Source organism: Mus caroli, chromosome 10 (genome assembly GCF_900094665.2).
Source record: "Mus caroli chromosome 10, CAROLI_EIJ_v1.1, whole genome shotgun sequence".
Taxonomy (NCBI): domain Eukaryota; kingdom Metazoa; phylum Chordata; class Mammalia; order Rodentia; family Muridae; genus Mus; species Mus caroli.
This window is the reverse complement of record NC_034579.1, coordinates 82,406,337-82,420,473: the sequence shown is the minus strand read 5'-3', so window position 1 is coordinate 82,420,473 and position 14,137 is coordinate 82,406,337. Positions and strand designations below refer to the sequence as shown.

At 42.9% G+C, this 14,137-nt stretch overlaps 1 protein-coding gene across 7 annotated transcripts in view; it reads left to right on the top strand.

Moving 5' to 3' along the window:
• Positions 1–14,137, top strand: part of Mybpc1 (myosin binding protein C, slow type) — a 90,083-nt gene that overhangs the window by 17,437 nt on the left and 58,509 nt on the right. For 3 of the 7 annotated variants that reach the window (XM_021173524.1, XM_021173521.1, XM_021173519.1), the window contains exons 2-3: positions 3,696–3,731; positions 7,262–7,303. In XM_021173524.1, the coding sequence (XP_021029183.1) occupies positions 3,696–3,731; positions 7,262–7,303 (78 nt within the window). Of the gene's footprint in view, positions 1–3,695; positions 3,732–7,261; positions 7,304–13,721; positions 13,761–14,137 lie in introns of all 7 variants that reach the window. The other 4 variants (XM_021173520.1, XM_029482601.1, XM_021173522.1 and 1 more) reach the window with 3 other exon arrangements.

The following is a 14,137-nucleotide window of genomic DNA, read 5'->3' as shown; positions in this document are numbered from 1 at the left end:
TGTTGTTCCACCTATGGGGTTGCAGTTCCCTTTAGCTCCTTGGGTAATTTCTCTAGCTCCTCCATTGGGGGCCGTGTGATCCATCCAATATCTGACTGTGAGCATCCACTTCTGTGTTTGCTAGGCCCATCCAAGATGATTCTAATTTATTTCATTAGAAATCACCCAAGTCACCACCTGGATCTTAAAGCAAAACAAAACAAAACAAACAAAAAACCCTACAGCTTTCCTTAGGAAATATGCCTTGTGCTGTGTGTGGTAACACATGCTTGGAATCCCAGCACTTCTAAGGCTGAGGCAGAAGGTTTGCAATGTGTTCTAGACTAGCCTGGGATCCACAAAAAGCTTGATGCTAGCCAGAGCTGTGTAGTAAGACCTTGTCTTAACAACAAAGCTGAGAGCCCGATTCAGCTTGATAATGTGTATACACCCATCCATGAAGCCTTTCTTCATTCTTCTGTGACTTAGTTTACTGTATGCTTAATGTGTTTTCAGCAAAACAACAAGATGCCAGGGAGGTTTAAAAAAACCAAGCATCCCTGTGGTTATTTAATTGTGGGAGAAGGGGATCTAAGTATACAGAGACTGCTGGAAAATAACTAAACCATACTTGATACATAGTATATTATGATGTGGCTACAGAACGCTGGGAATAGGGAAGAAAGAAAGGCTACAGCCAAGAAGACCTTAAAAGAAGACATAAGACCAAGCCTGGGCAAGCATAATGGTGGAGTAGGGTAGGTCCCAAGTCAGGATCCCACTTAGTTCTATCTGACATAGTCACAGAGGACAGGCCCAATGGGGAAAAGAACAAGACAATGATCTTCAGTGACAGGAAGGTCAGAGGACAGACAGAGAATACAGATGCAGCGAAGAATGGCTGAGGTAGCATAGTTAGAGGGAGGAGGGGCAAGAAAGTGCAGCAATGGCTTTGAATGCTAACCTGGAGAGGGCAGGAGGACCTAACCCAGTGTGTAAGAGACTTCAAAGACAGAATAATGGGATGGAGCACAGGAGTGTGATAAACAGCTTCTGCAACTGTGGGGAAGAAGGGTCAGGAGACCGAGAGCCCTGTCTGTAGACAGAGCCAGGAAGAGGTCCTTGGGCATGGAACAGCCATGGCTCAGACCAAAAGATAGTATGTCAGAGAAACTGGCTTCCCACACTGGTGCTCTGATATCCATCCGTGCGCCTCAACAGCTCACCCAGAGCCAAGCTGTCAGTACCAGATCTCCATTTCTTCACTTTGATCCCTGAAAATAAAAAGGTTGTGGCTTTCTTCTTCCAGTGAGCAACAGCATTAATGATACTTTCCATGATGTGGGGAAGACATGAAAGCGTTCTTGTTGGTGGCATCCAAAGGGACTTAAGTGTTTCACTCTGTCTGTGAGTGAATGACCTCCCATCCTGCCATGTTATCGTCTGCTAGCATGTGAGGTCATATACTCTTTCTCCTTTGATATCTATGCATCTAACCATCCATCCATCAATCCACTGATCTATCCATCCATCAATCTACTGATCCACCATCTATCTTCTATCTATCTATCTATCTATCTATCTATCTATCTATCTATCTATCTATCTACCTACCTATCTATCTATCTATCTATCTATCTATCTATCTGTCTGTCTATTGGTCTGTCTGTCTATCTTTTCCCTCATTAATAAAGAGTAAAATACTTACTGATCACCAGAATATTTGAAAAAAAAATCAGATGAGTAAGTAGACAAATTGAAGCTTATCAGATACAAAATATGATTTTTTTAAGAAGACTTTGTTTCACTCCACATCCCGGCATTTCTCATTTTCTGATCTCTACCATGGCATACCCACTCATTTGTCTAAGCTCATAAGCAGGGCATGCTAATGTCCTGTGCATTGCCACAGTCTCATAGATGTGCCGTATCCTAGACTTTGGACCAACAGAAAGCTCCTGGGTTCTAATCATCTGCCTAAAACACAACTTTCTTATCTTTGGGTTTTATTTAATGGTCAAGCAGGGAAACACTTTTAAAGGAGATTGCCTTCATTAACAGTCTCTTCCTGTTCTGGAACTAAGGCATCCAGTTTACTCACACAGAACCAATAACACCCAGTTCTGGGTGCCTGTGGGAAGCCCACAGGGACATCTTTATGCCTTTACACCCTGGGGTGTACCCGTAGTATGTGGAAAGAGTATGTGCTCTAAAGGAAGGTTCCTTACCAGACTGCACAACTGTACTGTTCCACACTTTGCACACCACATACACAAAGTCAGATGTAAAATCTCCAACCCTGAGCTTTGGAACTGGTCGGTAAGTGTAGGTAGAAATCCAGGCATGCATCCTTAATGAAACCAACATCCAGAGCGGCTAATTCTGTTTCCCAGAGACCTTAGCTTTGCCTTGTAATGAGTGAAAAGCTACAGAATCAGAAGACTGGGGGCTTTGTTGTCATGACAAGAGAAAGTGTCCTTGTGAAAAAAGGCAGTACTAGAGTCACCTTGGTGCCTTTTTGCTGTTGCTGTTGTTTAAGGGAATCTCCCCCTCCCCCATCACTACCTACCAGGCAGTTTCCCCTCCCTCCTCTCCTCCCAGTTCCTCCCTCCACCTCCCCTCTGCACCCCTTCCACTCCTCCTCCTTTTCTTTTGAGAAGTGGGCAAGCCTCCCATGGATATCAACCAGCCACAGCACATCAGGTTGCAGTAAGAGTAGCTGGCTCCCTTCATATTAAGACCGGATGGGGCGACCAAGTGTAAGGAAAAGGATCCCAAAAGCTGGCAAAAGAGTCAGAGATGGCCTCTGCTCCCACTGTTAGGAGTCCCCTCAAGAAAACCAAGCTACAGGCTGGTGAGATGGCTCAATGAGTAAGAGCACCTGACTGCTCTTCCGATGGTCCGGAGTTCAAATCCCAGCAACCACATGGTGGCTCACAACCATCTGTAACAAGATCTGACTCCCTCTTCTGGAGTGTCTGAAGACAGCTACGGTGTATTTACATATAATAAATAAATAAATCTAAAAAAAGAAAAAAGAAAGAAAGAAAGAAAAGCAAGCTACACAACTGTGATGTGAGCAGAGACCTAGGGCAGTCAATTAGGGAGCCTGTTAAAGAGACTTCACTTAAAGCCCCACGGTATGTGTTTGCCACTTGCTGGGTCTCATTTTGTCCTGACAGCAGCCCTCCAATAGCAAATCAGTGGCATGGGCATTTTTCCAGACCGGGTGCTGGGTGGGTAGGGGTGGGGGAGAAGAACAAGTTTAGCAATATTAAGTACCCAGTCTGCTCTTGCTTGGATGGGGTTTTATGTGTTTTCACATTTTGAAACAGAGCTTTTGATAGCCCTGGTTGTCCTGGAACTCAGGGGATAGACTAAGATGACAGTGAGCTCCCTTTTTCATACCTCTACCTGGAAAGGGCTGGGATTACAGGCTTGTTCCGCCCCTTCTGGTCTTGGATGAATAACTAAGCTGCGGGCATAGCCTGGATCTTCATCTCACCTCTGCTCCATTCCGCACCACACTACCCCACCTATATATAGCAGGCTGTTTGGGTCCTCGGCTCCCACCACACAATGTAGGGTAGTGTGCCTGGGCTGCCTGACACCACGCTGATCCTCCGTCAGCCAGCACAGGAAGATGGCAGCGTGGGTGGAGTCCCGTCACTTATGGGAAGTGAGCCTAACGCTTCCATCGTTCTTTTCCTTTCTAGAAAATGAAGTGTCCGCCCCAGCCCCTCCCCCGGAAGGTAAGTTAAGCCATCGCCTCGTGTATTTGAGCTGCAGATGCTGAAGTCCATCCCAGCATGATTTGATCTCCGTGGATGCTGTGAGCTTTAACCTACTTTCTACTGGGGATGATGACAGGTGTGATCTGTTGATAACAAAAATAATCCACAGTGTATTAACCCAATTTGAACAGCACTTCCTATGTATCGTGGGATCATTTCCAAGTCCTTCCGTTACATAAAAGTTGTTGCTGGCTTCGCGTTTCGTATTGGTTGAGGCAAAACGTTGATGAAGCTGCCCCCGATTTAGTAAAAGACAACGTTTCCATGTTTCCTGTCACGATGGAAAATGGGTCCCGTCTCAGCCCGAAGCTCAGTAGCTTCTCAACGTGGTCTACGTCACCATCAGACACCTTCGGGAACTGTTTAGGAAGTTTCCAGAAAGGTTTGAGATCGTGGGATCCAATTTATTGAGTCATTAGTATTTTCTTGCCTACCAGATTTGGGGGTGGGAGGATAAAATAATTAAAAGTGTCCAGCCAAATTCTTGATAGGGCTACAAGCAGCCAGAAACGTACTGAGTCTGCTGTACACATAGGAGACCTGTGGCGTAAGGCATTGGGTAGAGACGGGGGCTGAGAGTATGATAAGCCAGCCCAACGGATGGTTAAAAGCTCAAGGTGGCCCTTGGGAAGCATTGGTGTGTCTGCTCCTGCCAAGATGAAAGAAACCAAAAATCATGTGCAGTGTCCCACAAGCCAGCCAGCCAGGCCAGAAAAACAAATTAAAATCACAACAACAACAATGTCTTTCTAACCACCCTTCCTCCTTAAAGCGGCATCTGATGAGCCACTCACGAGTCTTTACCACATGCACAACTCCAGATGGCACCCGCACCCCGGAGAAGGACACAGGGCTCTCTTCCAAACACTTGAAAGCCGAGACTCACTGTACTAGACACAGCATGAAGTTCTAAATAGAAATAGCAGTTTCCTGTATTGTTGGTTTGCAGTCAAATTGAAAATGAAACAGCCTGCCGAACAATGAGCCGACAGTCAGTGACTACACTGGTGTGTGCCCCCTGTAAGTGCAGCACGCCAGCTACTGGAGTTGGCAGTGTGGTGTGGAGCCAGGGCGTGGGAGGCCACTGCTGACAAGATCAAGTTCTGCTCAAGTCAAAGTAGAACTGAATAAGGCTTCATTTTCTAGTCCCCCTCCCCCTACCGCCACACCTTTTTTTTTGTCCTAGAAATTTATGAGAGGATGAGGCAGCCTTTCCATCCTGGATATAGTTTTTCTTCAGAGGGCAGTCTGGATTCTCAAGCAGCTCATAGAAGCCTCTTTGTCTAGCTAGGAATACCTACCTCACTGAAAACCTTAAGCAGTAAGGAATACTGCTGAATTTCCAAGTGACTGAACCGGGCTCGGTGCCCCTAGGAGGTCAAATGGGCAAGCTCCTGTTTGCAGATGTCAATCTTGAAGCTGCTAGAGACTTGTGACATTCTTCTTAGGATCTCCTTCTTCTTCTTCCATGCTGTTTACTTCTTGTATGTAAAGCTTGCTTTGGCCCTACCCGAGCACACTGAGAACCGAGAGGCCATGAAACATAAGCCTTTCCTTTCTGCCAGAGGTCAGATGTTGCGCTCGGCCACTATAAATTGTGTTTCTTTTATAGTGCCATATTTCATATCTATTATACACTATTGAGCTACCAGGGCTAAAATGCCTCCCCTGAAACTCCGCTGAGATAGTCCTCAGCTGAGATCTGGCTCACTAGTTCTGGAGACAGACAGACAGACAGACAGGGCATGGAGAAAAGAACTCACGCTTGAAATGGTGTTTAATGGTTTTTGTTTGGTTTTCTTGTTTTTGCTTGTTTGTTTGAAACACGGTCTCCTGTATCTCAGGCTAATCTTGAACTCATGTCCTTCTGGTTTCCATAGAATTACAGTGTGGCACACATTGCCCACATGCCCAGCTATGGTTAAAACAGTTGCTTTCATGATTTTTGTCTTACCTTTTAATTTTTTTTAACTTTAAACGATTCTTTATGAGTTTCGCATCATGCACTCCAGTCCCGCTCATCTCCCTACCCTCTCATATCCACCCTTTACCCTTGCAAACTACTCCTCAAAATAACACACACACACATACACAGGACCACCACCACCACCAACAACAACAACCAAAGCATAGAAAACATTTCATCATGGAAGCCGTGTTACTTTAATGTTATTTTTTTTTAAGATTTATTTATTCATTTTATATATGTGAGTACATTGTAGCTGTACATATGGTTGTGAGCTTTCATGTGGTTGTTGGGAATTGAATTTTAGGACCTCTGGTCGCTCCAGTGGGCCCCGCTCTCTCAGTCCCTGCTTGCTCCAGGCCAAAGATTTCTTTATTATTATACATAAGTACATTGTAGCCGACTTCAGATGTACCAGAAGGTGTCAGATCTCATTACCAGTGGTTGTGAGCCACCATGTGGTTGCTGTGATTTGAACTCAGGACCTTTGGAAGAGCAGTCAGTGCTCCTACCGGCTGAGCCATCTCTCCAGCCCACTTTAATGTTTTCAGATGTATTTGTTTGTGGGTATCTGTGTGAATGTATTTGTATCTGGGTGCGGCAGAGGCCAGAAGAGGAACACAGTTACAGGCAATGTCTGCCACCTGATGTAGGTGCTGGGATCCAAGCGCAGGCCCTCCCGTTTGTTTGAACAGCAAGTTCTGCTGAGCCTTCCCTCCAGCCCTAACAATTACTACCTTACACATACTATCTTCTTATCTCAAAACTAATGTGATTCTGACCAGAAAGAAATACAAGGTAGATGACGTTGACTGACCAGATCTGACCTCACTGCCCTCGTAACACATTTATTGCCACCCAACCCAATCCAGAAGATCCCCGTGCCCACAAGAACATTTTTGAAACTGCAAACATCTCACAACCGCTGTATACCTCATTGTAACAGCCAGAAGCTAAGATATTGAGACCGTTTACATGGGTCAATGTTCCTTAAAATGTCCCTGGCTGACTTCTAAAATAAGTGATCTTCAGAGTGTATGGTCCTGGTAGAGTCAGGTATGTGTGGCTTTGTTTTGTTTTACTTTGTTTTGTTTGTTTCTTTCTTTGGTCGGAGGGTTTGTTTTATTGAGACAGGGACTCTCTTTGTAGCCCTGGCTCTCCTAAAGCTTGCAGACTGTAGAGCAGACTATCCTTGAACTCACACAGATCCCCTGCCTCTGACTTCTGGGTGCTGGGATTAAAAGAGTGTGCCGCCACACTTGGCCCTGGGTTAAGTGTATTTTTAACAAAATATGTATTGCATGGTTTTGTATAGACCTTTAAAACGATCACATTTATTAACTGGTTTGATTAAAGGTTAGAGTGAGTCTGAACTACAATCCCCAAACTCCCAATTAATATACAGCATAATGACAATGTAGCATCATTAACATAATCATTTATTCTCTCCCTCTCCCTCCACTCGGCACCCAAACAAGTGCTGTAAGACACTTTTAAAGATGTGCTTGTACTTTCCACACAGAACCAAATAAAGAGAAAGAGGCGGGAACCGCTCCAGCAAAAGGTGAGTGGGAGGGAGGGAGAGCTAGGCTGAATTCATCAAGGCCAGAACAGGAAGGGGTCCTTCCGGCACGATGTGACCAATGACATTTCCTCCACATTAGCTTTCATCTGTGTGGTAATCCGTTCCTTGTTTGCAAGATCCAATCAGCATAACCAAATGATGCTTTGGTGTGTGGTTGTCTCACACACACACACACACACATACACACACACACACACACACACACACACACACACACACGTTTCCAAACAAAGGAAAGTCACCACAAAACAATGTCACACCCAGTCAGGGAGAAGCCAGTGCTGGAGTTGATGAGTTGGTCATTTCTGAATCCCATTGAACATCAGAGAAAAGCCGTTTAATCCTGGTTTGTTTCGGTTGTGAAAATCAGCTGATTTATCTAGATGTTCCAAAGAGGCTTGCCAGGCTTCGAGTCCTATGTCAGTCCTATGTGAACTAGTTCAGGTTTCACTAGCAACCGTGAAGACTTCATGACTCTTGAGTACATACTCCCAGAGGTATACTGATTTTAGATATCCGACATGTCAAACACTCAATCGACATCATGCAGCTGCTTACTGAATTGAAAATCCACTTATTGGCGTGATATTGACCCACGTTCTGCACTTTGTAGAAACAGTACAGTTTTGGAAAGGAAATGGTCGTTAACATGTATTTCTCTGATTCCCTGTGGCTGAAGTCATCATCGCAGGTCATCTCTTTCAGGCTAAGGAGTAATAGCCTCCCTCGAAGAAAAGTCTTCTTGGAAACTGATGGGCACTTTTACCTTATGTATGTTTGCATCATCATTTTTGCGTTAATATTTATTTGAGTAATGAAGAATATGGTTTAAATTTCAGAATGATTGTTTTCTGATTACAATAAGAATCTTTTCTTTCCTGAACATGGCTCGAAGCTTGCTAATTGTGTATTTGTTTCCTACACATTAGCAACATCTTCCTTTCTTTCAGTACACTGGCTTCTCTTCAGATAACTTGAACTTACTCTCTTGTAAATGAACCCACAGTGTTAGCACATTGCACTTCGTCCTGACCTTCAGGAGTGCCCACGGACAGTACCACGGAAGCTAATCCTGGCTACCTGGCCATAGTTCAAGGCTATTTTCTTACAGAATGCAGACAGTGCAAACTCCTGGAAATCTTTCCGTGATATGTGTTCAAGGCGATTTGACCATCCTGGCTGAAGTCACTGTAACATTATTCTCAACAAGACCAACGGAGTTTACCTCTGCTTCCTAATTTGGAAAGGTGCTTGGACCGACCTGTAAGGCTGAACCAACAGAGCAGATGACGTAATGCTAGACGGGCAAGCTGTCATGGTTTAAACAAAGCCTGGGCTTGAGCTTCAATCCGCAAAGCTCATCCTACTCTATTTGTATGCTTAAATACATTTTCTATAAACTAAAAGCAACCAATCACCAGACACTCCCTTACAGAAAACAAGTGTAATAAAAGAATAAGTCCAGATGATGGAATCTCTTCATTTTGTAGCACTTTTTTCTTCTTCTTATGTTTATAGAAGTTGAAGGTATGACTACCTACAGTCATATGCCCAGGTTCATAAACTGCCTGCTTTGTTTTTATTTTTGTTTTTAAAGAGTTACTCTTCATACTTGGCAAGCAAGTTGGTTTCCTATAAAAAGTGGTACTCATGCTTAAATAAGGAAGCCAAGGTAATCGCTTGATTTTATTCTCCATCTTCTTTGACTACCACCCATTTGTATCCAGGACAAGGGAGATTTCAAAGAAAATACTGAGCAATAAGAAAGGAACAGCCTGTAGGCTAAGTAGAATTGCCAGCATCACACCTCCCTCCAATGTTACCTAGCATGTCTTCTTCTGCTTGCTCCATCCTACTCTTGGTATTTAAAAAAAAAAATTTTTTTTAAACTATCCAACTAAGGTTTCAGTCCTTTGACAACTCGCCCCTGACTATCTGGCTCATTTCCACCCTTCCGTCTCCCTCCTGATTTTTCTTGGACCCATTGCTTCTGTCATTTACGGTTGTCTCTAGTTAGTCATGTATTAATGTTTGACCCCTTTCCCTAACCAGCTGCTTGCCTTTCCATGGTCAGGCATGGTGTCTTAACACCTCTTTGGTCTCCTCATCTCCATTCCTGGTGGCATCTGTCACAGAAGCTCACATGACAACCTCCCAATAAGTACTTGCAGAGTGAATCAACAGTTGAATTTCCATACTGGCTCGCCCACTGACCATACCAACAGTGTCGATTTGGATAACATTTTATTCCTATTTCTCACTTGCTGGGCAAGCTACATACGTACAGTTGGTGAGGGTAATATAGAACAACTTGCTCCAAGCTTCCAAATATGGAAATTAGTTCTGAACTTACCCTGCTATCTTTTATTACTATGTCCTCTCATCCTCTGAACAGTTAAAATATATTCGATAAATAAGTTCTAAGTCTATCCCTCTTAACAACATTTTGCTGCCCTAGACAGATGGCTCAGTGAGTTAGATTAGCCTTCTAAGGGGGCCCAGGTTATCTGTAATCGTGGTCCTAGGGCTATAACAACTTCTTCTGGCCTCTACAGGCACGGCTTACACAAGGTTCAGGCTTACCCTCCATACAGATAACACTGAAAACAAAGAAAAAAATGTTAAAAGATTAATTTTGACTGAATTATTCTGGAACAACTTCAAATTTTTCTGAGAAAAAAATTGCTTTTTTGTAGCCAAGGAGAGTTGCTTGGTTTTCACATTAACCTTATAATTGGGGTGTTAGCTATATCTGCCAACTTCTTCAAACATATTAGGAGGTTCTGAGTTAGTCACAGTGGTGCACTTCTATAAACCTAGCACTTGAGGCGTTGAAGTAGGAAACTTGGGTTCCAGGCCAGCCAGGGCTAAGAAGTAAGACCCTATCTCCAAAAATAATGTTTTAAATATCCTATTAACTCAGTTTGTGTGTGTGTTTGTATGTGTATGTAACACACAGAGACACACAGACACACACATAAAACAGGAAGCTTGGTTAAAATAATTACTGTTCCTTTTGGTTTCTTTCCAGAAAACTGCTTGCTTTTTGTAGTTGCTATAAAGAAAATAAAAATGTATTTACCTTTCCCAGGAATTAACATTAAGCTGTCAAAAAATAAATCTCTCGCATAACTGAAGCAGAAGTCTCTACTCCTGGCACGATCGTGACTGGCACATGAGGAAATGAGTCAGCAGATATTCCGAGCTGCTCTCCTGACAGATGCAATTTCTTTAAGGAACCATTAACTCATTTTCTTCATTTAGGTTCCTTTATGCCTACAATAACAACACCCTGGTGCTTTTTACTCACTTGTTTAAATGTATTTAACCAATTTACCTTTAGATATTGTTTTAGTAACAGTTTAATTGCTGTGAAGAGACACCATGACTGTAAAGAGACACAGCAACCCTTATAAAGAAAACCATTTAATTAGGGCTGGCTTACAGTTTCAGAGGTTTAGTCTATTATCATCACGGCAGGGAAACTTGGCATCTTGCAAGCCGACCCAGTGCTGGAGGAGCTGAGAGTTCTACATCTTGATCCACAGGCAGCTGAAGGAGACTGTGTACCACACCGGGGATAGCTTGAACATATGAGACTTCAAAGCCCACCCCCACACTGACACACTTCCTCCAGCAAGGCCACACCTACTCCAGCAAGGCCACACCTACTCCAGCAAGGCCACACCTACTCCAGCAAGGCCATGCCTCCTAATAATGCCACTCCCTGTGGACCAAGCACTCCTATTCAAACTACCATAGGCATCTAATATCATACTTTCATGGTAATGGACTTTGTTAAGAAACTAACATCATTGTATTTTCCAATTCTAAAACAACTATTAGAAAATATAACATTGACCTAATAGGTTTGGAGGGGGAAAAACTTATTAAATATACATATTTGTGATAAGATGAATACTGATTTGTTTTGTAAGCATCAAAATGTAAAGGCATATGATGTTCTAAACAGTATAAGTTAATCAAATGACTCAAAATATCATGAATTAATGTTAGCTGGTATTGCTGTCTTCCAATATTTTATTGTTGCTGTTGTGATTCTGGACATGACTGCTCTACTTGAAACATTCCTGAATTTGCCTAAATCAGACAAGACATATCAGTATGTAGTTGATGTCTGTTATGAACCTTGTATATTTTATATGCTTTCTGTCTTCATTCTAAAGCCTCAACATTTCTTGGAGGTTTACATTGCCTGTGACTTTTTACATTAACAGGCAATTGACAACCAACTACAGGAAGCCCAGCACAGTGGCACTCACCTTCAAACTCTGCACTTGGGAGGCAAAAGCAAGGTGGATCACTTTGAGTTCAAGGACAGCCTGGTAGAAATAATTGTATGCCCAACAAAGCCTGAAAAGGCTCTGGGATGGCTGTGATTGATAGCAGGATTACACACAACCCAGAGGACTCATGGGCACCTCACTGAGACCCTAGGTTTGAGGTGGCTGAATCCTTTCTCTCCTCTGACCTCTTCCTGGGAGACTTCAGTTGGCTAGCCAGCATTATGATGATTCTACAACTGCTATTTTCCCATGATTAAAAAAAGTTCTGCTTTGTTAAATTGCCCTTCTGTGCAGCTAGGGGACACAGCCTGCTGCCCGCAGACTGTCTTCAAATGTGTTGTATTCTAGCAAACCCAATAGGAAATGGAATTTTCAACAAGATCATCACTTTCAAGGAGAGAGAACGGTAGTGTGACTTCCAGATTACAGTGTTTCTTTTGTCTTTTTTTTTTTTTTTAAGATTCTATCTTTCACATAAATGGCATTGAATGTCACAGAACCTAAAAGGTTCACATAGTTTCTTCCTAGCAACAGAGTCTGCCTTTAATGGTAGATAAGATAAAAGTTAAAGTTTTCTTTTTTTCACCCAATTCAGTTAAACTCAATCAGACCAGCATTTGAGAGTTTAAGGTCAGATTTTCAGCATCCAAGGTCCATCATAGAGATGAGGACTAGTAAGCCTAGCTCTCCGGAGGCCAAAGGAGGAAGATTTCCAGCTAAAGGCTCGTGAGTTCCAGGTCAGCTCTCTACTTACGGTTCGGTTCAGAGGTAGCTATCACTGTGCAGCTTTTGGAATGCTAATGAGTATTCCGGGGGAAGAGAATTCCAAAGGGAAATGAGTTTAAGAGGTGCAGTGTCTCATGTCCACTCCTGGTGTGCCTGGACTCACCGAGGGCTTCCACATGTGTGCCAGTGAACATGCAAAAAACCAACACAATAAAATATAAATGCCCAATCCAGCATTTTCCAACCCTCTCCGATTACTAATGTCTTCCACTGAGCAAGACCAAGTTTTATACCCAGGTGAATCTCCTCCTGAGTTTTGAAGTAATAAACACTAGAGTGTCGCTATGATTATGTTATAATATTTTAAAGAAATGGTAAGATTTATCCTTGGTTGAAAGTAATGTAGAGTCACTAAAATAGTATTTGTTGTAAATATTTGAGTAGATCACACAAAATCCTACCTTCTCAGTAATTTTTAAACTGCTTATAGTAAACATTCTGGGTACGTGGATCTTCGGTATACTATGTTTGAGGTCAACTAAGGTCCTCTGAGGTCCTATTTTGAAAAGTGTACAATGTATATTATTTATTCAAACCCTAGCCTGCATGCTTTGGGAAGGAAGGGTCAAAGCTTCCAATACTACCAGCTGCCTCTTTAAGCATGCAAAGTATGCATGTTGCTATACAGGTATGTTGGAAAGGGGCACACTTCAGTGTGCCTCTGAGCATTTAAATACTACACAACATATTTGGGGATTTATAAATTTGCATGAGAAATTTTTGAATCACATAGTGCTGGAAGGACCAATACCATCTTAGGGAAATGGCTGTGAAGTTATGAAGATGATGATCACTAAACTTAATAAAACTGATTAATTTATTTATACCCATCAACTTGAATTTCAGTTTCTTACATACAGACAGGAAACTCTGGGGTTCACCGGGTGAAAACAGTTCTCAAATAGTCCCTAAAAGCTTGCATGTCAGGGTCTAAATGAATATGATATATGAATAACATCTGCCATTGATTTCACCTATGAAATAAAAAAACTTGGAAACCCCCTCCATCATTTTCCCACTAACTTACAGTCACAAAAACTCTGGCATAGTTCCATTTAAAAAAAAATCTATTTTTTTCATTTGAATTATCTAGCTCTCACACCCATTTTTGTATTCTCCTTCTGTTTGGTTTGGGTTTTGCCCACACTCTCAAAGGTTACCAGCAGGTGTGAAGTCTCCCATGTTCACTCAGCGATTGAAAATGCTCTGTGTAGTCTCTCTCTTCTTTTCCAGACTCCTCTTCCCCAGGTTACTTGGATGAAGTTCTTCTCTCCTTGACTTTTTCCTCCTGTTTCTTGTTTCAGAGGAAGATGAGGCTTCTCCGCCAAGTGCCCTGCCTCCAGGTTAGGATGACTCCCCGGCCCAACTTTGAACTCATTAATTCATTGACCTATGGTAGCAGCAAAGACTCAGGGGAGCAAGAGGGGAGACATTGGCTTTAATGATGATTTCCATGTCAATCTCCCAAAAGGGAAGATTTTCTAGCCAGGTGTGGTGATGCATACCCATGAGCCCAATACTGGGGAGACCAAGGCAGGAGGATCTCAAGGCCAGACCAGCATGGGCTACAGAGTGAGTTTAAGACCAGCCCGAGTCACATCATGGTGACACTGTCAAGAGAGGGAAAGAGAAAGAGAGAGAAAGAGAGAGGGGGAGAGAGAGAGAGAGAGAGAGGAAGGAGGAAGGAAGGAAGGAAGGAAGGAAGGAAGGAAGGAAGGAA